Below are 24,409 nucleotides of genomic sequence, written 5' to 3' on the forward strand. Positions count from 1 at the left end.
AGTTTTCCCATCTGTAAACAGAGGGGACTGGACCAGGTGGCCTCTGAGGTTCTCCCAGCTCTAGGTCCAAGATCCTTATGATTCTAGGACTTCCAGGAGGAGGTGATGAAGGAGAAGGACCCGAACGAGCTGGAGAGCGAAAGAGGGAGTTGGCGCTCTCTAGAGTTGGGGCCAGAGCTGGGCTGGGAAAGGGAACCTAGGCTCGAGGAGAGTCAGCGTCGGCGGCGCGCTCCGCTCCAGTAGGACCGGCGAGCGGGCGGACCGGCCGGCGAGCGGGCGGGTGGGGGCGCGCGCGTGGTGCCTAGCGTGCGCGGCCTCTGGCGCCGAGGCCGCGCACGATGGGTAAGAAGCGCCGCGCGGGGGGAGGCTGTTCCAAGATGGCGGCGGGCTGCTGCGGGGTGAAGAAGCAGAAACTGTCCAGCTCGCCCCCGTCCGGCTCGGCCGCCGCCTCTTCATCCTCTTCTTCGTCTTGCACGGCCGGCCCGCACCCCCCGTGCGGCGGTGGCGGCGGGGGCAGCGGCGAGGGCCAGGGCCGGGCCAGGGAGCTCGGGCTGGGGGGCGCAGGCGCCCGGCTCAACGGGCTCGCAAGCGGCGGCGGCGGCAGCGTGGGGGGGATTCCCTTGTCGGCGCCCTCGGGCTGCGGCGGGGGGAGCCTACTCCCCGCCGCCGCCGCCCCCCCCGCGGCTGTCCCGCCGCTGCAACCGCCGCCACCGCCGCCACCTCAGCCTCAGCCACCTCAGCCGCAGCCGCTGGCGGCCCCCGCTCCCGGCGGCGGCGCCCGGAAGATGGTCGTGTCGCCGGAGATGTGCTGCTTCTGCTTCGACGTGCTCTACTGTCACCTGAACGGCTACCAGCAGCCCCGGGCCCCCCGCTTCACCAACGAACCCTAGTGAGTACCGGTTCCCCCGGGCCCCTTGCCGCTGCCACCACGGCCGGCCGGCTAGCGGGGAGCTGCTCCCCTCCGCTCCCTTCCCTTCCCTACCCAGACCGCCCCCACCTGCCGCTCCGCCCGACCCGACCCCACAGGATACCGGTGCCCAGCGCGCACCCATTCATTGGATGTTCCTCCGGCGGTTCCAGCTGTTGCGCCGGTGACATGCGGTCGGGCCCCCAGGCTGCCAACTTGGCCGAAAGCAGCTTTGCACCTTTCCCCCGCGCTCCCCTGAACTGCCCAGGGGACTGATCTGTGATCCGCACGTCTGCTGCGGGTGTGAGTGTGTACGTGTGTGAGTGTGCGAGTGTTTCCCCCGCCTGACTCTTCCCCGGACCCTGCTCCTCTCTTGTCCTTCTCCCAAGCACCTACAGTGCAGGGATCCCCGTTTTTCTTCGCTTCCCGGGCCCGCCGGCCAGCCTTCGTTGCCCGAGGGAGCAACGTCTCGCTTAAAAGCCCCACTCTTCGGTTTGGCCACTTGAAGATTATCTCCACCCGGGTTCCCCGGCGGATTGCGTACGGCAGCTACATAGAGGCTTAGGGAGTTGTACAACTTGCATGTGGGGCGGGCTTTCCTTTCCATTCCATTTTCGCTTACTCTACCCTCCTGGGGTGGCTCCTGGTCAGTGTTGTTTTGGGCCAATGAAGAAGTGAATTTCCCCTTTGGAAAGAGGACGGGGCACTCTTGGGAAACCCCCAATGAAGAAGTAGCCTTCTACTTTGGGAAGAAGGGGGACTAGTCCTACTGGGTGGGGGGGGGGAGGGGTCCTGGGCCGTGCGACGTCTGTGGGGAGAGGGTTCACTTTGTATGCATTTCAAAAGACTTTTTGTTTCTGCCGTCAGTGTTCCACAAATGTCCGGACCGGAGGAGCAGAACTAGACAGGGGAGAGTTGTTGGGTTTCTGTTCATTTATTTATTTAATTTGCATGTTTAGTTGCCAAGCAGAGGCTATAGAACCTCATTTCTTGAAGTCACACCTTTCCCTGACTGAGCCAGGTGGCCCCCCTGCCCCCTAGGTCCTGCTTTCCTGCCCTGGGTTAAAAATATGTGAATTGGTATCCTTTGAATACTGTCCTTTTTCCTTTCAGAGCGTTGAGGGCTTAAGTAAATGATGGAAAACTTCTGCATAAATATGAACAAATGTTAAATTCATATGTAAAATAGAAATCCCAATAAAGGTCATGGAAATTACAAACTTATTGTTTGTTTTATTTGGCTTTGATATTTAAAATGTGTGTTTCATTTTGCATGACTTTTCTGTGGTCTGTTTCCATTTGCTCTCAGACTTTTAGTCATCTTTGGGCATTGGTTCACATGCAACAGCATCCAAGCTGACACTTGAATAAACAGATTAAATATCATTTCTTTATAAATTTTAATGTATTTAATTCTAGAAATTTAAATCCCAAGGACAAAGTCTTTACTGAACCGATTTCATTTTTAAAAAGCCTGCCTCTTTGAAGAGATCATTTTAAGGAAACTTCAGTAATTTGTAGCCCAATGGAGTCACTTCTTTGTAACTTTTCAATGGTCTTTGAAGTCTGCAGTATATTGGAACCAATTAGGGTTCTGCAGAATCATGGGGCTCAAAAATTAACTTGAGTTCTTGAGCTACCAAATGAATTTTGGCAAAATCGACTTAACATTTAGGCTCTTAACATTGCTCTGTAGCAGAGAACACACTTTCCAGTGGGCGCTGTTTTCCACACACATTTAAGTGAATTTGCAAAATGGAATACAACTTGAATTTCCAAAGGAAAAATAGAGTGGGACCACTTCATAAAAGAAAGGCCTGTGCAAATATCATTTGGTGGTGTCTCCTCAGATCATCACACTTCTAGATTTGGCTTCTTTTCCTCTACCTCTCCATTTTCTGGGATTTCAGTATGGATTTAAGTGGAACTGAATGAGGAAATACCAGTCCTGCTTTTGCCCACTGAGGATGTGTTCACATTGGTCAAGAAGAGCTATAGTGCCTGTTTTATAATCCGTAAATGCATCATTGTGGAATGATTCCATCCACTTTTGTACTTTGAGAAACACTGAATAAAAAGTTCTGTCTGAAGAAAGGGAGTATGAAAATTCACTTAAGCAGGAAGGGGAAGACAATAGAAATTCAGTTTACTGTAAGTCATTTTTGAAGTGTTCTGTACAGATTTCAGGAAGACATAAAGAGAATTATGGAAAATAACCTTGGATGTTTCCCAGTAATCCACAGACCAGTTTGCACAATGCTGTATGGACTTCCAGTCATCAATAGTCTTGTGTGCTTAGGTACCTGATAGTATGTCGAGTGCTATAAAAAAACATAAGCCTTTTTCTTTAGGAGCTTATGTATTGTGGCCAGTGGCCAACACCTCCCCCCCTTCCCCCTTCCTTACCAAGGATGTATGTCTGTGGATGTGAGAAATTGATAAGACTCCTCTACCCCACCCCACTCCACCCCTCTAGAATTAGAGGTGCTGAATTAATCAGGGCTGAGCCTCCAGCTTAGGGTGGGGTTGTTTCAAAGGAGCTACTCATCTCTGGTCTTGGCTGTTATTTCTGTCTAGTAGGTACAGACAAGAACCTTTGGGGTTGATGGATATTACTGCTTGTCCATACAAGTGAGGTAGCACCATTGTCAGGACCAAAAATGATGATGACTATGACTATGACGATGACAGGGCAGCTAAGTAAGTAGGTCTGCAGCAGGCAAAACTTGTCTGAGGGGTATCTGTCAATCAACTTGTGCTGTTCTTTTAATATGCAAAATGGGTGCTTGTCTGTGAGACATGGGAATTTTTTAAAAACTAGTGCCATATCCCCTCCCTTGGTCCCCTTTAGAGCGACTCTGCATTTATCTGGATGGTCTAGGTCAACATACACATGGAAAGTCATAACCAATTGTCCAGCACACCTGGTAACTCGAGTGCTATCTTCCAATAAGGGCATTTCTTTGTTTAAATAAAGTTGAACTTTTAGGATTGTTTTTTGAGATTTAGTAACACAGTAATGAGCGGTATGATCTCCAACTGATTCCTCACTCTCCCCTCTGGACATATTTGAATGATTACAATGACATTCATAGAACATTTCTGTGTTTTGAAGCAAGTAATAGTATGCAGCCGTTTGCAGTTGTGGTGGATTGGAAACAGTGACTGAGAAACCATTTGATCAGATTATGAACATCATGGTTTAAGAAGACTGAAGCCTTAATGTCCTACTGCAGCTCTGTTGGATGGGTTTAAATCAAGGTATGAGCAAAAAGTTCAAGGAAACTGGAAAGCTGGAGTGGGAGGCTTGCTATGATCTCACTTTTCATCTTACAGCCTCATGGAAGATTTGATGTGGAATGGACCATCATCATCATCATCATCATTATTATTATTATCAAGGCCATCTAGTTTGACCTACTTGTTTTACAGATGAGAAAACTGAGCCTCTGAGAGGGAGAGAAACTTATTTAAAATCTCTTAGTTAGTTTGCGGCATAGCTGGGTTTAGAAACTAGTTCTCCCTAACTCTGGACCAGTGCTCCTTTCTTCTACAAGTTGTCTCCAAAGACTTTTAGGCTTTCTTAGTTTCAAACTGCACTGACACTGTGGAAACAACCTGAATGTAATAATCATAATAATAGCTAATGTTTGTGTGATGTTTTAAGATTTGAAAAGCTAAACATATATTTTAACCAATTGCTAGGGAGATCATTGGATTATAACCTGGAAATGAACCTTTGAGATCCAGTCCAATCTCTTAGTTTTGCTGAAGAGGCAATGAAGACAGGAAGTTATGATTAGCTGTGTGATCTTAAGTATCAGTCAGAATTCTAACTCAGACCCCCTGACTCCATAGCCAGTGCTTTTTCCATTACATCCAAGATGGCGAAGCATATGTTATTTATGTGCTTGGAATCTGTATTCTTTGATCAGCTTTGGCTGTCTTGCCATCTTTTTGAATGTCATGATCTCACTTGGGAAATGTGCAAATATTCCTACAATGTCAAATTTAGTCATTAGGCTTTACCAGGCAGATGGCAATACCAGGCAATAATGCAGAACTCAAATGAGCAGCAATGGAAAGTCTTAAGTGGACCACGAATGAGCCCAATCAGCAGATGATCAAACCTACTGGGGTAGATTTTGGAGGGAGGAAAAGAGCAAGTATTTTCATGTACATGGAGGCTGTCTTCAGCCATTGTGTTTTGAAACTAGCCCCTTTAGGTAGGAAGGAAAGGAGGGTATAAGCATTTGTTAAGCACCTGTATTGTGCCAAGCACTGTGGTAAAGTGTATTATAAATATCTAATTTTATCCTCACAACAGTCCTGAGAGGTAGCTGCTGTTATTTCCCTCCATTTTACAGTTGAGGAAACCGAGGTAGACAGTGGTTAAATGATTTGCCTAGAGTCACCTTTCTATCCAAGGCCAGATTTGAACTCAGGTGTTCCTGACCTCAGGCCCAGTACTATCCACTGTACAACCCAAGTTTTGTAAAATGGCTAGAAAGCTGGTCTCAAAGTCAGGAAGTTTGAATTCTGCCTCCTTTCTGTATTGACTGTGACCCTGGGCAAGTCACTTAATAGCCTTGGGCTTCAGTTTCTTTTGTAAGGCGGGAGGTGGTATATGTATAAACTTTAAGGTTTGCAAAGTATCTTACAAATATTATCCCATTTGATCCTTATAACACTCTGGGAAATAGGTGCTATGATTGTCCCCATTTTGCAGATGAAGAAACTGGGATTAAGAGACATTGAGTGACTTTCCAAGGGACATGCAGTATCTGAGGCTAGATTTGAACTCAGGTCTTCCTGACTCCTAGTTCAGTGCTCTATCCACTGTGCACCTAGCTGCCTATTTGGCCACTAAATGGAGAAGGATCAACATTGACTGCTGTGATCTGGAGCATATGGGCATTTCCTTGTGCTTTATCTCTGCTTTCTTGTTCAACTGACATCAGGGAGGTGACTAAGAGGAGCGGTCTGTGCTCTCCCCTTCAGGGTGTTCAGAAAGCCTGTGACCTGCCTGACATTGAACTAAATAAAGACCAGTGTACATTGGCACTGTCACGAGTAGTCATTGACTCTAGTGAGGGCTGACCAGTAGGACTTAAAGTTAGCAAACTATACTAATGTCATAAAATGGAGCATGATTTTAACACATCCCAGTTAGTCTTCACCTTACAAGAACTAGAAGAGTTTGTATGCAGGTTCAGCTCTTAGGAGATCTGCAAAAGTAGCATCTCTTAGTGTTTGTTTTGGAGTTCCAGCACTTTGGGAATTAGTTATTTTGAAGGGTGGCTGCTGCTGTAGGTTTGGTACAGTGCCAAGTATCTACTGCTTGCCGATGATAGAAAATCACATTTTGTAGGTAAATTAGGGAGTTGCTCTTCCCAGTTTCAAAGAAATGACATTCTCCTTTACCTTGGCTCTGATTATGGAACTAGACATTTCTAAATGAAAGCTTTGTATAAAAATCTGTTGAAAAGCAGCTAATGTAAAGATATTTCTTTATAACAATTTACTAAAATAAAAATCAAGTCCCTAAGGAAGAATGGCACAGTCCTTCTAAGAAAGGAAGGCTCAAGCCAGAGCCAACCAGAAAAGATTTTTTAATCTATGTGGAAGGAAGAAAAAATAGTTCTTGCTTGAGATTGATGGTGAAAAGTTAACTGAGAGCAGAATTTTTCTCAATTTCCCATTTTTTTCTCTTTTGTTGTTGTTGAAGATAGAACAGAACCAATTAAAAGGGAATCAAAACCCATGGTAGGTTATGATATAGTAAGAAAATACCCAGCTGCTCCAGATGAGTTCAAGACATACTGTAAAGGAAGGATAATAAAAGAATTTTGACATGTCGATGTGGGGCTGCTGTTGCTAATTGTGAGAGATCATAGTGAATGGGAGAGTGAGAGATGGATAAATAGCCCCTTCTTCCAAAAGGACAGGAAGGTTTGGATTCTAAAACCAAAGATCAGGGAGCTTTGAAGTTGATCCCTGCTAAGAGTCTATTGCAGTGATGGTGAATCTTTTAGAGACCAAATGCTCAAACTGTAACCCTTACACTACATATGAACCCTCCCCCCCACCTCACCGCAGATAGGGAAGGGAAGAAGTGCTCCAATTGGGCTACTGGGCAGAGGGGCCAGTGGTGTGAGAAATGTCCTCAGGCGTGCATGTAGAAGGGGAGGGGAGCAGCCCCCTCTGACACGTCTGCCATAATTTCACCAACATGGGTCTAGGGGTTTTTCATAAATTGGTAGTTTGTAAATCCCTTAGAAAGGGAAACCAATATAGGTTTATGAAAAGTCTGTTTTCTATATCATTGCCAACTTCACCTTCCTAAAGCACAGCACTGCTCATACGTTTAAGATCCAGTTCTTTGTCCTTCATAAAGCCTTCCCTTCATACCCTCCATGCATATGTAATCTCACCCTGTTCCCTTGGAGTTTTGTGTTTTGCCATATTTTTTCCATGAGCTCCTCAAAGACAGCAATTGCATCTTCTTGTTTGTGTCAAGCATATATTCTATATATAATAGGTTCTCCAGAAGTAGTCGTTGGATTTTGATTTGTCCAATTTTGGATTTAATACCCCTGTGGTTAAGGGTAAAGGGCAATGGAGAGAGGTACGTAATGGATACAAGTGGGCATGTAGCAAATGTGACTGACAGTCACTGCCTTCAGGAAGTTAGATGAAGACTCTTAGTGACCCTTAGGTGAATAATCTCTTGTACAAGATTGATGGGAGGGAGGAAGCTAGATGGCTCAGTGGATTGAGAGCCAGGCCTAGAGATGGGAGGTCCTGGGTTCCAATGTGGCCTCACACACTTCCTAGCTGTGTGATCCTAGGCAAGTTGCTTGACCCCCATTGCCCAGCCCTTACTGTTCTTCTGCCTTGGAACCAACACACAGTATTGCTTCTAAGATGGAGAGTAAGGGTTAAAAAAAATAAAAATGTTTTACAGGAGGACCTGGACAACCAGTCACTTGGAGAAGACAGAATGTGCAATCATGTTGGATTCAGTAGGCAGGCATAGAAATATCAGCTGGACAGCAGAATCGGTAGGCAGCAATTCCTAACTGGGTGAGCCATCGTGCCCAGAATATTGATGAATAGATTAGTGTTAGCCTGGAAGTCTTGGGAGGGGGGCAAGTCACAGGGCTTTGCTCTCAGGTCTGTCCAACTTTTTTCAGTGACTTGTGACAGGTGGCATGATGATCACATTTGCAGATGACATGAACCAGAAAGGGATAGCTAATTCACTGGATAATGGTATCAGGATCCAAAAAGATAACTTTGTTTCAGCATGTTGTAAGTTTGATAAGGATAAATGGCCATCAGTTCAATAATGCAAGTGCAAAATTACAGAAGATGGGGGGGGGGAGTGATTAGAAGGCAGGATCACGAAGAGATGATACGTTTGTAGTTCATGTGAAAAAAGACTTGAGTTTTAGTTGACTGTAAGCTTAGTATAATGTTAGTTTTATAGCTCTTTATAGTTTCCAAAATGGTTCCAAAAGACAGCTGGTGATGTAGTGGATAGAGTGCTAGGCCAGGAAGACCTGAGTTCAAATTCAGCCACAGACACTATCTCTGTGATGCTGGATAAGTCATTTCCCCTCTTTATTTCAGTTTCCTCAACTGTTAAATGGGGATGATAAGAGCACCTATCTCGGAGGGTTGTTGTGAGAATCAAGTGAGGTAGTATTTGTAAAAGCATAGTGCTTGTACCCATCTCCCTCTCTTTTTTTTAGGTTTATTTATTGGATTAATTCATTTAGAATATTTTTCTATAGTTATGTGAATCGTGTTCTTTCCCTCCCCTACTCCCACCCTCCTCCCTTAGGCATTGAGCAATTCCACTGGGTTTTGATCAAGACCTATTTCCATTTAGAGTCTAGATCCCCAATCCTATCCCCATCAAACCATGTGACCAAGCAGTTGTTTTTCCTCTGTTTCTGCTCCCACAGTTCTTTCTCTGGATGGGGATAGCATCTTTCTCATAAGTCCCCCAGAATTGTCCTGGGTCACTGCATTGCTGCTAGTAGAGAAGTCTGTTACATTCAGTTGTGCCACAGTGTATCTGTCTCTGTGTATAATGTTCTTCTGGTTCTGCTCTTTCTGCATCAATTCCTGGAGGTTGTTCCAGTTCCCATGGAATTTTTCCAGTTCATTATTCCTTTGAGCACAATAGTATTCCATCACCATCAGATACCGCAATTTGTTCAGCCATTCCCCAGTTGATAGACAGCTCCTCATTTTCCAATTTTTGCCACCACAAAGAGCTCAGCTATGAATATTCTTGGTACAAGTCTTTTTCCTTATTATCTCTTTAGGGTACAAACCCAGCAGTAGTATGGCTGGATCAGGGGGCAGGCTTTCTTTTAAAGGCCTTTGCACATAATTCCAAATTGCCCTCCAGAATGGTTGGACCAATTCACAACTCTACCAGCAGTGTATTACTGTCCAGATTTCTCCGCATCCCCTCCAACATCTATCACTTTCCTTTGTTGTCATATTAGCCAATCTGCTAGGTGGTGCCTCAGAGTTGTTTTGATTTGCATTTCTCTGATTATAAAAGATTTAGAACGCTTTTTTGTGTGCTTATTGATAGTTCTGATTTCTTTATCTGAAAATCACCTATTCGTGTTCCTTCTCTTTCTTTACAACTCCAAGGCAAATTTGTAGAATTGAGTGCTGGATTTGGTCAGGAAGACCTGCATTCAAATTTCACCTCTGACTCTCATTAACTGATTTACCTTAAGCAATTCACTAATCTCTTGGAAACTAGTTTCCTTATCTAAAAATGGAGATGATAATAATTGTATTAACCTCTCAGGGACATAAAATGAGAGAATTCATATAAATGCCAATTATTCCCATTCCATAGATGAGAAAACTGAGGCTCAGAGGTGAAATGACTTGTCTAGAATACCTTAGCTAATGTTTGAAACTGGTCTTCCTACTTCAAGAGACCACATAGCATAGTGGATTAGAGGGTCTGGCCAGGAAGACTTGAGCTCAACGTCCATTTAACTCTGATCCATCCTAACTATGTTTCCCCAGTCAAGTCATTTAACCCCTCAATGCACTAAACAACTCCCCAAAATTATAAGTTGCAGAGAAACTGACATTTTGAATTGGTAGAGGGAATGTCTTCATCTGGGGGCTCCTAAATCAGCGAAATCACTGATTAGTCCTTATTGCTTCCTTATCCTTCAAGTCCAGTATTCTTTCCAATCAATTGACAATAATTGATCGACATTTTTAACCATCTGCCATGTGCCAGGCCCTGTGTTGGGGGCTGGGGATACAAATGAAGACCACATTACAGTTGCCTCCTAATAGCCCAATAGCCTTTTGGTCATCCAAGCCATGCTTCGATAGGAAATCCAATAACCCACAAAGCAGATACAATTTATTGACTGTATTCATTGAAAGATAGTCACTGTGACAGATCTGCACTGACCAGACCATATCCATATCCAGAACATCGTATTGGGTTCTGGGCGCTGCATTTTAATAGGGACTTTTGACAGGTGACCAGAGAAGGGGAACCAGAGGATGTTGTCACATAGACAACGGTTAAAGGAAGAGTGGGGATGTTTAACCTGAAGAAGATTAGACTTTGGTACAAGATTTCTGACTTTCCTTATTTGGAGTTCTGTCATGTGGAATTGGGGTTAAACTCATTTTGTATAAATCAAGCAGGTCAAGCCAAGACTAGTAGAAGTTAATGAGACACAGATTCTAGTTTGGTAGAGGAAAGAATTTCCTTATGGCTGGAGCTATCTAATAAGGAAATGGACTGTTTTGGGAGGCAGCTGGTTCCTTGGCACAAAAGTTGTTCAATAGAGGCCAGATGATTGCTTGTCCAATATGAGATAGGGGGCATTCATACATCACCTTGAGGACATGGTCTAAAAAGCATCGTTTCTCACTGCTTTGACTTTGTGTCTTTCCTCACCATCCATAGTTATTTCTTGAAGAGTTCAGCCTTTCCAGCTCTTGGGCAGTTTTTCATCAACTCCTGGTTCTTTCTCTGACTGCTTTGGGTTGGTTCAGAGAAAGAAAACCACCTTCTTGTTGGAATTACCTCTTCAAGTCTCAGAGTACCTCTACAGTATTTCTGCAGCATTTCTTTTTGGAGGTCTCCAAGGCTGGTTGTCATAGCCTCTTGCTCCCCTGGAAGCCCCAAAGTGCCCATCAGAAAGCTAATCCTCGTGATGACAGCCTATTTGCTATTTCAGTGACCATATTGTGTGCATATATTTCCAGGATGGCTGCAAGCAGGCTTAAGTGGATCCAGGCAAAAATGCATACATCCTGGACTTGACTAAATTTGTACCTGGCCCAATCTGTGAATCCTTTAGGGAGCTTGGTGAGCAGAATGTCTCATTCTTCCATATGGCACCTTGCAGGGTATTTGCTGTTTAACATTTCCCTAGTACAACATGATGTGGTGTTTAATAAATAACATAATTAGAAGAGTCAAATCCTATATTGTTAATTCTGTAAACAACCTTAGAGGTCATCCAGCCTTTGCTCGAGGGCCTCCAGGGTACTGAATTCTTCTCCTCATTAGAATTCTTCCAGCACAAATTGGATGGCAACCGGTCTGCTTGTTCAGCTCAGGGCTAGATCTAGTGGCCTCTAAGGCAGGTCCCTTCTGACTAACACTCTGGAATTTTGTCCACTCTTTTTGTTTTACAAATGAGGAAACTGAAACTCAGAGAGGGGAAGAGACTTATCCAAGGTCATATTCCTATAGTAAGGTGTCAGGTTTTATAATTTCATACATTTAGACCTAGAGGGGTTTTAGAAGTCATCTAGTCCCTAATTTTAGAGGTGAGAAAACTGAGGCCAGAGAAGTTAGGTAAAGGTAACTTGTCTAACTTGTCTAAACTCATTTAAATTAAGTGGCAGAGCTGAGACTTAGACTCAGCTCTCCGGCCCTAAAGCTCTTCCTCTTTTCTACTGGACCATGATGCTTGATTGAATCTATTACCCAGTGGATCTTCCTTTCTCCCTTATCCTTCACATTGATTTTTTACTTGCTCTACCATTTTAATGAGAATATAAACTACTCCCCTAAAAGGAGATTTTTGGGGGGGATGCATATTGGTTTTAAGTGAAAAGTAAGTGGAAGCAGCTAGGTGGCCACTTAACTCCCATTGCCTAGCCCTTATTCCTCTAATGTCTTGGAACCAAAACTTGATATTGACTCTAAGACAGAAAGTAAGGGTTTAAAAAAAGAAAGAGAAAAGAAAAAAGTAAGTGCACAGAATTGCTATACTTAAAAACACAGTCTGTGAAAGGTTTTGTCCGTTGCTTTAAAATCAAGATGCCTTGTGATTTTCTTCCCTATTGTTCTCTTTTTTTCTGTCATTTTGTTCAAGTTCTCTCCTACCATCTTCTGTGTCGTCCATTGTACTTGAAAGGCAACATTTTTGGAAACAATGACTGGTTGGATTCATGATATATTTCCCATGTAGGAAAAAAATACCTCTACAAAAATCTTGCCTTAATGCTTTATTGTGGTGTGTGATTTTCAAGATGATGCCAGGAGAGCACAAAGTGTGATCCTGGGATTTTAAAGGTGATGCCAGAGGAGCACAAGCTTCAGTAAGGTCTTCTAAACTAGAAGACTCTGAGTAGGGTCCTGTGAGCCAGCCTCTTGCTAAACTGGGGGTAGCTGATCAGCAACAGGGCATCCCCAGTTGCTAGTGCCTTTCTCTCTAAGGTAACTTTTTATCTACTCTATATGTACCTCATTACTCATGTTATCTCCCTGCCTAGAATGTAAGTTGCTGGAGGGAAAGGGCTGTTTTTGACTTGCTTGTACCTCCAGCTCTTAAGAACATGTCACAAATGCTTGTTAATTTTTTTTGGCCTTTGGGTGATGAATCCTTTGACAATGGTAATTCATGAAGTAGTTCAGAATAAGCATTTAGCCCAAGCTGGGTGCAGCCCCTTTTCCCTTCTTCAATGATTTTGCTAGAAAAATGGTCAGAGGATGCAGTCTTTAAGACCATTTGTATACCTTAACTTTTGCTATACCTAATAGCATCAAGTAATCGATCAACAACCATGTAGTAAGTACTTACTGCTTGCTAGGCACTTTGCTAAGTGACCTGGATGCAAAGAGAAAAAGCAAAAGAAGTTTTTGTAGCCTCCTTAAAGGGGCTAATATTTTAATAGTGGTAAACAGTTCATAAATGCTACAAAGTCCACATAATACATTCTTCATACTCTGTGACTTAGATACAAAGGTAGAATGGGAAAATGGAAAAATAACATTTGAGAATGAGAAATGAAAGGGATGAAAAAGTTATACCTTTGTACCGTAAAAACCTCGATTTAGAATTAGATGGATTGTAGATGTCATCTTAGTCTAACCTCATTTTTATAGATGAGGAAAATGAGGCTCTAAGAGTTTCTGGGCCTTATGGAGGGAGGAGATTTCAAGCTAGGATTTGGACCCAAATCCTCTCCAAATTCAGTTGTTTTCTGAAGGTTTCCCTTATGCCATGCTGACTTTTAGTATTATATCATAAATACCTTTTTTTAACCCTTGCCTTCTCTTTTAGTATCAATTCTAAGACAGAAGAGCTAGGCTGTGGGGGTTAAGTGACTTTCCCAGGGTCATATATCTAGAAAGTGTCATGAATACCTTCTTCAAGAAGAGAATTGTGGGGCAGCTAGGTGGCTCAGTGGATAGAGAATCAGACCTGGGGATGGAAGATCCGGGGTTCAAATGTGGTCTCAGACACTTTTTAACACTGTGACTGTGGGCAAGTAATTTAATCCCTATTGCCTATCCCTTTAATAGAATTGAGACCAAGTAGCCTTTACTACCTGATACATAGTATTGATTCTGAGACAGAAGGTAAGACTTTAAAAAAAGGAAAAAAGAAAATTACAACATTCTAGGCTTGAAGGTGTTCAGTATTCTTACAGAAAATGACTTAGCCAAGAAGGGCCAGTTACCAAGATTAGAATACAGAGCATTCATTTCCGAATTAGTTTTCTATGTGCAGGCAGTGCATCAAAAACTAGGAGCCTACAGAACTTCCTCACCAAATCAGTTTTCTAACAAAGCTAAGCATTCCTTCCTTCCTTCCTTCCTTCCTTCCTTCCTTCCTTCCTTCCTTCCTTCCTTCCTTCCTTCCTTCCTTCCTTCCTTCCTTCCTTCCTTCCTTCCTTCCTTCCTTCCTTCCTTCCTTCCTTCCTTCCTTCCTTCCTTCCTTCCTTCCTTCCTTCCTTCCTTCCTTCCTCCCTCCCTCCCTCCCTCCCTCCCTCCCTCCCTCCCTCCCTCCCTCCCTCCCTCCCTTCCTTCCTCCCTTCCTCCCTTCCTCCCTTCCTCCCTTCCTCCCTCCCTCCCTCCCTCCCTCCCTCCCCTCCCCTCCTCTTTACCTTCCATATTGGTTCCAGGGCAAAAGAACAATAAGGGTTAGGCAAAGGGAGTAAAGTAACTTGCCCAGGGTTACACAACTAGAAAGTATCTGAGTTCAGATTTGAGCCCAGGTACTCCTGTCTCTAGGCCTGAATCTCTATCCACTGAGCAACCTAACTGCCCTCTAAGCATTTTCTTCGAGAAAGCATGGCTGTTTTAATGTTAGTACTTCCACAGATCTAAGATGATGGCACTATGGGTACTTCCTCCACTGATGCATGTTATAATCTACCTCTTATCCTGTCTTCTCATCCAGGTACTTGGATCAGTCCTATAGGGAGGGGGGTGGTCCACTTGACAAGTTAGGGAGCCTTCCTCTAGGGCTTTTGAAATTACATTAATATCAATGGAACATATAAGTTATCCTTGCTCTTGTCATATGGTGCTCATCTTTCCCACCTCCCCAGTTCAGTAACTCTCTGATGATATTTTTGGCATTTGCACTTCTTTGTTGCTAATGTGTTACACAGCATGCTTATGCCCGTCATGTAATTCTCCATTGTTCTTTTGAAAGACCCCCAACTTTAATTCTTTGGAGACCATGCTATTCCATTACTTGCAGTCATATGACATCTCGAGGGAGAATGTTGTTTAAAAAAAAAAAAGAATGGACCTTTACTTCAAGGAAAAGCTTGGAGTTTTTAAAAATACTGCATAAATTCTCAGAGACAATATAGTCCATTCTTTTTCTCCTATTCAACTCTATGCCCAGCTAGCTCCTTGCAGTCTATTTTTCTTACTTTCTAGAATTATATGGAATGAGAATTCATTATGGAGATTTCCTCTTTCTTCTTAGACTAAATTCCTTATATAAAACTATGCTATGGGATCCTGCTGACCCTTTTTCTAAACCTGTGATGGCCAACCTATGACACGTGTCAGCACTGACACAGGTAGCCATTTTCTATGCAGCCGCATACAGAGAAGTATGGGGCTGCATGCTAAAAAGGACATTTTTTGCTCTAAGTGGCATACCACCTGAGTTATGTTCAGTTTTTTGGCGAATTTTGACACACCTAGCTCAAAAGGTTGCCCATCACTGCTCTAAACTCTTTGAAGTCTGCTCTCCACAAATCTGTGATAAGAAATACTTATTGAATGACATGCAGTTGAATTGTATGTCATACTATGTCTAACTTTCTCTTTGTTTCACTAACTTTGGTTTGTCCTTTTTTGGCTGGAATTAGGTCCAAAATAGAGATGCCCCCACTTTTTCCTCTATCTTTTGAAGTATGGATTTCTCATGAGTGCAGGGCAAGAGTTTATTGGCTTCTCTGATCTCTGTGTAGCTGACATTTTCCACGGCTGCCATATTTGTGATCTTCTTTCTTTTGCTTCTTCTGCCATTGATCCACAATGAATTGCTTGCCAACCTGCTTCCCAACTCTATTTCCTTATTTCCTCACATAAATTTACCTCCTTTTTAATACAATCAATAACAAGTCATTAATTCTGTCATCTCTTCCCTTTCTTGACATCTCATAGATAAAAGAATCTGAGTTGGAGGGAATCTCAGAGTCATCTGCTAATCTCCCTTATGCATAAGCAAGATTGTCTTCTATGTAATACCAACAAGGAGTTATCCAGTTCTTGCTTGAAAACTTCCAGGGTGCAGAACCCTCTGCCAGCTCATGTTAATTCTGACTTAGCAGTATCTCTGATATGTTTCCATCTTTCCATTCACATGCAGTCTTTACCCTCTTATCACTTCTTTTCTGGACTATTGCAGTTGCCTTTCATTTCTCCCCTTTCTTTTCCAATCTATCCTCAATGCCACATTGTTTTTCCTAAAACATGGAGCTGACTGTGTCACCCCCTGCTCCGAGATTGAAAATGGATTTCCATTGCCGCTAGGATAAAATACAAAATCCTTAGGCTAGCCTTTAAAGCCCTTTACAATCTGCCTCCCACCTGTCTTTTCTATCTTATTTCATATTACTCCACACACTATTTCAGTAAAACTGGCTATCTAAGTTGTTCCCTGTACACATCATGCCAACTTTTGTCTGTCCCCCACATCTGGAATATACTCTCCTCTCTTCTGCCTCATACATCCCTAGTTCAGGTGCTGCCTCCCCATTGAGGCCTTTCCTGACTTCCTCTCCCTGCCCTCTCTCCTTCTTGAACTTGCCCTATTTATGTACTTCATATCAATTTGTGTATCTGTTGTGTCTTCTGAAAGAGTGAAAGCTCCTTGAGAATGGCTACTGTTTATTTGTATCCATAGTGCTTCCCACATTGTTGAGTACTTGCTGAATTGTCTCTGGAGATAGCCCTTTCTGCCTTTAAATAGTTCTGATCCTTTTTGGAAGTTGTTCCTTAGAACACACCTAAATTGACCCTGATGATTCTAATTCTGACTGCTGGGGCCATGAAGAATAAATGTAATGTAATATTTTTTCCTTTGTGAGAGCTTTTCAGATACAGGAAGAGAGCTCTCATCATATCCTCTCTGAATCTTCTCATCTTCAGGTCAAATAAACATCCCTAGTTTCTTCAAATGGTCATCATGTGACCTGATTTTGAGACCCTTTACTGTCCTGATTTTTCTCTCTTATCCACCATCTATCTAGTTTATCAGAGTGCAATCCAAAATGTGGTTCCACAACTGTCCACCATACTGTAGATATGATCAGACCAGGGCAGAATACCATAGGCATACCTTCCTAGTCCTTGAAAAATCATACCTTTGAGTGCAGTATAAGTTAGTTTGGCTGGCATATCACTAATGAATCTTATTGAGCTTGTAATTTAATAAAACCCTCAGATCTTTTTCAGGTGAACAATTATGTAGCTATCCCCAGCCCCATGATGTCTTGGTGAAGTTGGTTTTTTGAGACTGGGTGGAAGATTTGCATTCATCCATCCATCTTTAATGAGATTTAATTTGGTGTAGTGTTCTAGACATTTTTGGATCTTGACTCTCTTACCCAACATGTTACACATCCCTCCAGCTTTGTGGCAGTTGCAAATTTGACAAACATCCTGCTTATGCCTTTATCTAAGCTATACAAATGATAACATAGGGTTAAAGCACAGATCCCTGGGGCATTTCAATTTTCCTGAGATCTCATCGAACCATAGATGACCGAATTTTGAGTCCAGCCATTCAACCAGTTCTAAATCCACATATCCTGTAGCCCGCACTCCTCCCCCTTGACCATGAGAATAGCATGAGACTTTGTCCACTGTCTTGTTAAAATCTTGGTAAAGTATACCTGTAGCCTTCCCCTATAGGCCAGTGGAATAACTGCCAAAAAGGGAATCAAGGTAGACTTTTACAACTTGTTCTTGAGAAAGCCGTGCCAGTTCTCTGTGACCACTGCTTCTATTTCCAAATGTTCTTCAACCATGTCTTTGCTGACTTTGACTAGGAATCAAAGTCAAGCTCACCGACTTGCAGTTGAAGATTTCATTCTCTGCCTTTTGGGGGGGAAACTTGGGACCAGTACTTGACCTCAAATCCTGCTGTATTTCTCGTTTTCTCCATGATTTTCTAAAGATAGCCCTTCAACTACTGCCTTTGCCGGTTTCTTTGCTATCCTAGGATGATCAAATCAACAGCAGGGAGGTGCTTTCACTGTCTCTGTACTTTATCTGAGTATCAAACCCCTACTAGCTATTTTTGTTTTGTTCCTTGTAGTCCAGAAATCATTCTCCTTGGGGGGAAAAAAGTCAGAAGCACAGTAAATGTTGGGCAGCTCAGTCTTCTTTGCTTTGTTCTGTATCCCATCAACCCCTAGCAACAGACTGATCTCGTCTTCAGTCATTCTCTTTTCCCTGTTACAGCTTAAGAAACTTCTGGTTGTCTTTAGCTTGCCTTCTGAATTTCGGGGTTCTGCCTGCCATACTTATAGGACATTGATTTTGTATTTCTCAACCCTGACCAGCTCATCTTTAGCCTTACAGTGGGGAGAGTGATTTGTTTGGAAATAGTTTTTCCACCATGTGTTCTAGTGGGGCATTTGTGATTGCCTGAATGCATTTTACCTCCATTTTCCATGAAGATGGATTTTGCTGCAAAGTGACATTTGGACTAGGTGATTGCTATAGTCTTTTTCATTTCTAAATCCTGTGTGTGTTTTTTCTCTTCTGAAATTCATGTCATTCCATATATTGAAGAACATGGGCAGCTAGAGTAGCATGGTGGATATATCTGGGCCTGGATTCAGTAAGACCTGAGTTTAAATCCTGTGCCTGGACATTTATTAATTGTGTCATCCTGAACCTGCCACTTAACTTCTCTCTCCCTCAGTTTCATCAACTGTAAAACAGAAATGATAATAATAGCACCTTTTTCTCTAGATTGTTTTCACAGTCAAATTAAGTCAACATCTGTAATGCCCTTGGCAAGCTTGAAAGTTCTCTCTCAGTATGGCTATTTCATTTTACTTCCTGATCTGGCTAAGATGAAAATAGTTACTCCCCCCCCCCCCCAAGACCAAGGGCATGCTGTTGATATTCTACCAAATTCTCATTTAAATCACACGGCAACTGCTGAGCTAATGATGGCCTGTGTCTAAGCAAGAGGCAACTTCTTTACATAAATCTCCAGGGCTATTCAATACTTGAGTTAAATGCTTTCTGAGGCAATTTTAACTGGTTTTCAATTTCACCAGCCTTCCATTGAATGGCTTTCTGGCTGATTGGCATTCCATTTGGTCTTTGTTTTACAAAAGAAAGTACACACTCATCAACCTTGTGATGGTGACCCCATTTAGGCCCTTGAAATGCTTTCTGTGTGGAAGTGTTCTAAAGGTTTTTTCTTCTCTGATGTCCAACAGTTCACATTCTTTTGATTAACATTGTATTTTTTCTGATACCTTAATGCTTGTAATTTCAGTACAGTTAATACCTGCTGTTTTAAAAATTATGTTTCAACGCTTTACTGATTTTCTTTTTCTGACATGGTCAACCAGATTCTTGGGCAATCTCAAAAACACAAGTTACCTTTAATTTGTTTTATTATCAGTAAGCTATGGGGAAACCAATGGCAGTTGTCAGGCAGATCAGGTGATAATAATTCAAAAGTCCACTACTGGAGTATGACAGATCTTATCTTGGTCCCTGGTCATCTTCAAGCACACTTTCTCTGCTTTGGTCCTAAAAATAAAATTGCTAAGGTACATTAAGGTCTGACTGGCATATTAATATTCAATATGCTTACTTTTTACATTAAAAATAAAACTATAATAATATATTATTTCTCTGGAAGTTAGTTTCTCTCCTCCAAAATAAGGTTTGAAATAAATATAAGCATGTATATACAACCCTAACTGGTTGTTAGAAAGGACTGAGGCTATATACTTATTTCTTCAGGCTCTTCCTCATGAAACGAATACATTATTGAGTACCTACTTTGGGCCCAGCACTAGGTGTGTGGGAGATGGTGGTGGTGGTAGAAGTAGGGACTAGGATACAAAAACTCTAAGACATGAACTGTGTCCTCATCAAACTAGCATATATAATCACGTGAGACACATTTGTAATAGCTGTAAGGAAAGCTAGCAAAGATGGAAGGCAGCATGGTACAATAAAAAGAACATGGGATTTGGAGTTGGAGGACAAACCTCAGTAGCAATCCTATCCTTGATTTAAATCTCTGGCCTTCTACTTGCTACCTGTGTGACCTTGGGTAAGTCAGTCTCTCTGATCCTGAGGAAATGAGGGGACCTGGATGAGCTAGTCTCTTAAGTCCCTTCTAGCTCTAGACCTAGGACCCTGTGTGTGGCCTTAGGTTTCCTTCCTTCCATGGGCCTTAGTTTCTTCCTTTGTAAGATGAGGGAGTTTGACAAGGTGACCTCTGGAATCCCTTCAGCTCTACTTACTTCTCTCTGCATCAATTCATATATATCTTTCCATGCTTTATTTTCCTCATTTTCATTGTTTCTTAGAGCATTATCATGTAACATTACATTCACAGACCATAAGTTGTCTAGCTATTTCCCAGTCGATGGGCATCCGCTTTATTTATAGTTCTTTACCTCCACAAAAAGTGCTGTTATAGATATTTTGGTATATTTGGGGACATTGGTCTTATCAGTAAATGGGGTATGTGCTCTGAGTCAAAGGGAAAGGACATTTTAGTCCCTTTATTATATAATTCCAAATTGCTTTCTAACAATGGTTTTACTGATTCATAGTGAATAGCTTAGAATCTGTATAATGTATTAAGGTTTGCTAGTGCTTTACAAATATCTCATTTCATCATCACAAGAACCCTGGGAAGTAAGTGCCATTATCATCCCCATTTTATAGTTGAGGAAACTGAAGTTAGGTGGCTTGCCCTATGTCTGGGGCTGGATTTGAACCCAGATCTTCCTGACTGGGTTCAGCACTCTGTGTTGCCATTTAGGCTGCCTCTACCAACTGTGCATTAGTGTGCCTGAGGAGAGATCACTTATTTTTCTTACTTAAACAACAACAATAACAACAACAACAACCCTTACCTTTTGTCTTAGAATGATACTGAGTATTGGTTATAAAACAGGAGAGTGGTGAGGGCTAGGCAGTGAGGATTAAATGACTTGACCAGGGTCACCCAGCTAGGAAGTATCCAAGGTCATATTTGAACTCCTGGACCTCCCGTCTCTAGGCTTGGCTCTCAATCCACTGAACTATCTAGCTGCCCCTTAGAGGCTTTTAATTGCCCCAATTTACAGAAATGTCAAATTATATTTGTATCTTCTGATTAATAAGACTGGAAAGAATGCAGTATATTTTAGAAGAATTTCCTTTGAAAATGGTTAGAAAAATAATTTGGAGCGATGAGCTTTATCTGAAAAATTCACTTATGTAGCAAAGCTTATTCTTTGTCAAAGCCAGATGAGAAGGCTATATTGTAATTAAGTAATGTGATTAGAATTTATATTCCGTAGATTAGTGTTTACCTACAATCTGTGTCAAATTGTTTTTTTTAAATCACTTTGCAAATCATTTAATACCTAAAACGCCCTTATATAATTTCTATGCATTTTTAAAAAAGTGATTCTTGCTCTCCCTTTCCCCTGCTTCTCCCATCATCTCTTGTTGAGATCACATGCTAAGACTGTTGAGGGTAAAGGGATCCATAGTGGAATATTTAGGTATTTTACTGGTCCTCAGTGGAACTTGGGTTGGCTAATGCTTGCTTTTTTAAAAAATTAAACTTTCTCTCTTAGAATAGATAGTAGGCAGAAAAGAGGTAAGGGCTACACAATTGGGGTTAAGTGACTTGCTCAGGGTCATGCAGCTAGGAAGCATCTGAGGCCAGATTCAAACCCAGGACCCCTTTTCTCCAGTCCTGGATCTCTATCCACCAAGCCATCTAGCTGTACCTGGCTGATACTATTTTGCTTCATTTGTGATACCCTTCCCTCCACCTAGTAAAGACTTTTATTCGAATGGGTCCAGATTTGCTTGCAGAGAAATGAAAGACCACCAGAGAAAAGAGAACAAAGGACTAGTGTGACTCACGTAGCTTAGTTTAGTAACTAAGCAATATACTGGACATAGTAGTTGACAGTCTTGATAACGGTGTGGACATAGGGATGTTAATTTCATTTTTTCTAGCTTATAAGATGAAAAAACACTGGAATAGCTTATTACTGTCATACTAGCTGACATTTATACAGTGCTTTATAGTGTTTTCCTTCCTTGTCTTGTTTAATTATCCCTTTTCAATAAAGTATGCCTTTCTATGCCTAAACTTCAGTCATGAATCAAATTCCATCCAGTCTCAGCAGTACCTAATAAATGTTGGTGGAATTGAACACCTACAAGGTTGAATTTACTCCTGTTTCAGATCTGTTTAACTTGCTTATTAATTCTTCTGCTTTGCACATTTGCTTATACCAATTCCAGATTATGGGTTTTATTATTGCCTCCCTTCTTAGATATTGTCTTCTGAGAATTACTGGTCCTCTCCATGATGTTCTTCCTTTATTGGGTTTGGCAATTGATTAGATTAATAAATCTCCAGACAAGAAAATATACCCACCCCCAACACAAGTGTTTATTGATTGATACATTTTATTTAAAGATGATGTACAAGTCCAAATTTCATATTTATCACCCTCCATAAGATGTAGCCCCTGAAAATTGTCAAGAAAAACAGCACAAAGGGGCATCTAGGTGGCTCAGTGGAGAGAGCCAGACCTGGAGGTGGAAAGTCTTGGGTTCAAATGTGACCTCAGACATTTCCTAGCTATGTGACCCTGGGCAAGACACTTCACCCCCATTGCCTAGCCCTTACTGCTCTTCTGCCTTACACCCAATACTTGGTATTTGAAGCTTGATTCTGCTGCTTAGCTACTTGTATTTATATCAGGTCTTAGCTGAAAGATTGAGAAATGTCCCAAATTAGTTCCAGATTACCTTGAGAAAGTCATATCTCCACTCTGGGCCTCAATTTCCTTATCTGTAAAATGAAGGGGTTGGAGTAGATGGTAATCTAAGGTCCCTTCCAGCTTTTGATCTCTGCTGTGATTATGAAATGTCCCTAACATGAACCATTGCCTAAGGGTCAGGGTCAATTGGTTGATGCTATCTGGAGAAACATTGAGAAACAGGGTACAGCAGGATCTGACTAGCCACCATGGAGTTCTTAATTATTCCCCTAGTGTTGCTGATTAGGAACAGGGAGGTCTGAGGGAGCATCAGACCAAGATATAAGAAGATACCCTTAAGAATCAGTAGCAGTGCTTATATTTCTAACAAGATCCAGGAAGAAGAGAAAGAGAAATTCCATATATGAGAAGGCAGCAAATATCTGGACATTAACCTCCCAATACAAGATTTATCCAAATGCAGCTACAAAACAATTACAGAACAACTACAAAATAATTTTTCTAGAAATAAAAGAAACCTAAACAATTCGAGAGGTGGTAGTAAACAACCATGGCTAGGATGTAGCAATAAAGTAAAAATGACCACACCACTGAAATTTCACTAGAGATCTGATGCTATATGAAACAGATTACCAAGGGCATACTTTGGAGAATTAGATAGTCATATTATTGTTCATCTTATCTTTTCTAAGAGGACCAATGACATCGTGGGATCAACTTGTGTATGAATTGGATTAAAGGGAGGCAGAATTATACAAAATCATTAGCATCACTCGCCTAGTCATCAACTTAGACAATAATAATATTTATTTGAAGGAATAAAAGGTTAAGAATATCAAGGGATATAATGATTAAAAAGCAAAGTATAGAAGGCACTTCAATACCTAGAGCAGCTAGATGGTACATTGGGTTGAGCATTGGACCTGGAATCAGGAAGACCTGAGTTGAAATCCATCCTCAAACAACTTACCTGCTGTGTGGCCTTGGGCAAGGCACTTAAACTTTAACTACCTAGCCCTTATGGCCCTTCTGCCTTAGTTCCAGACAGAAGGTAAGGGTTTTTTTTTTAAAGTCATAGAACTGCCTCTTTAGGGATTGTAGGACCATAGATTCACAACTGGAAGGAATCTAGAGATACTTAACCTTTTTTGTATAATAGACCCCTTGGGCAGTCTTTTGGAAAATATGGACCCCTTCTCAGAATGATATTTCTAAATGAATAAAAGAAAATACAAAGTTAATGAATTAGTTTTTATTTGTATATAATTTACGTATTTATCTGTAATTTTATTAGTTTTTACTAAATTCTATTATAAAGGAAATACATTATATTGAAATACCATGATCAAATATTAAAAACAAATTCACAGACCCTTCCCTCAGATTAAGAGCCCTTTATTCAGTCAGACCTGGTCATTTTACCAAAAAGGAAATTGAGGCCCCATGTAACCTCAATGTCACATAGCTAGTAAGTGGCAGAACTAGGATTTAAGATCAATTTTATGGTGATATATCTCTTGATCAAGTTGATTCATTTATTCCTTACACTGCATCTGCTACCACTGCTCATATTACTTGCCTATTCCTTAAAGGAATTTCCTGTCTTCATCGCTGTCTCTCTTACATTACCTTTGACTGGAAGTTTATTCACATTTCTGGACTAGATTATTCATGTTCCTCTAGGTAGACTCACCTTTCTACCAGTTGTCACTCTCA

General features: G+C 41.8%; 1 protein-coding gene across 1 annotated transcript in view; it reads left to right on the forward strand.

Annotated features, from left to right (window-relative positions):
* Positions 1-323: 323 nt before the first annotated feature.
* AMMECR1 (AMMECR nuclear protein 1) overlaps positions 324-24,409 on the forward strand; it is a 125,855-nt gene continuing 101,769 nt past the window's right edge. Inside the window, exon 1 of the mRNA XM_001375889.4 lies at positions 324-889. Coding sequence (XP_001375926.3) covers positions 339-889 — 551 coding nt within the window. The 5' untranslated portion in view covers positions 324-338. The remainder of the gene's footprint in view (positions 890-24,409) is intronic.

Source organism: Monodelphis domestica, chromosome X, assembly GCF_027887165.1.
Source record: "Monodelphis domestica isolate mMonDom1 chromosome X, mMonDom1.pri, whole genome shotgun sequence".
NCBI lineage: Eukaryota > Metazoa > Chordata > Mammalia > Didelphimorphia > Didelphidae > Monodelphis > Monodelphis domestica.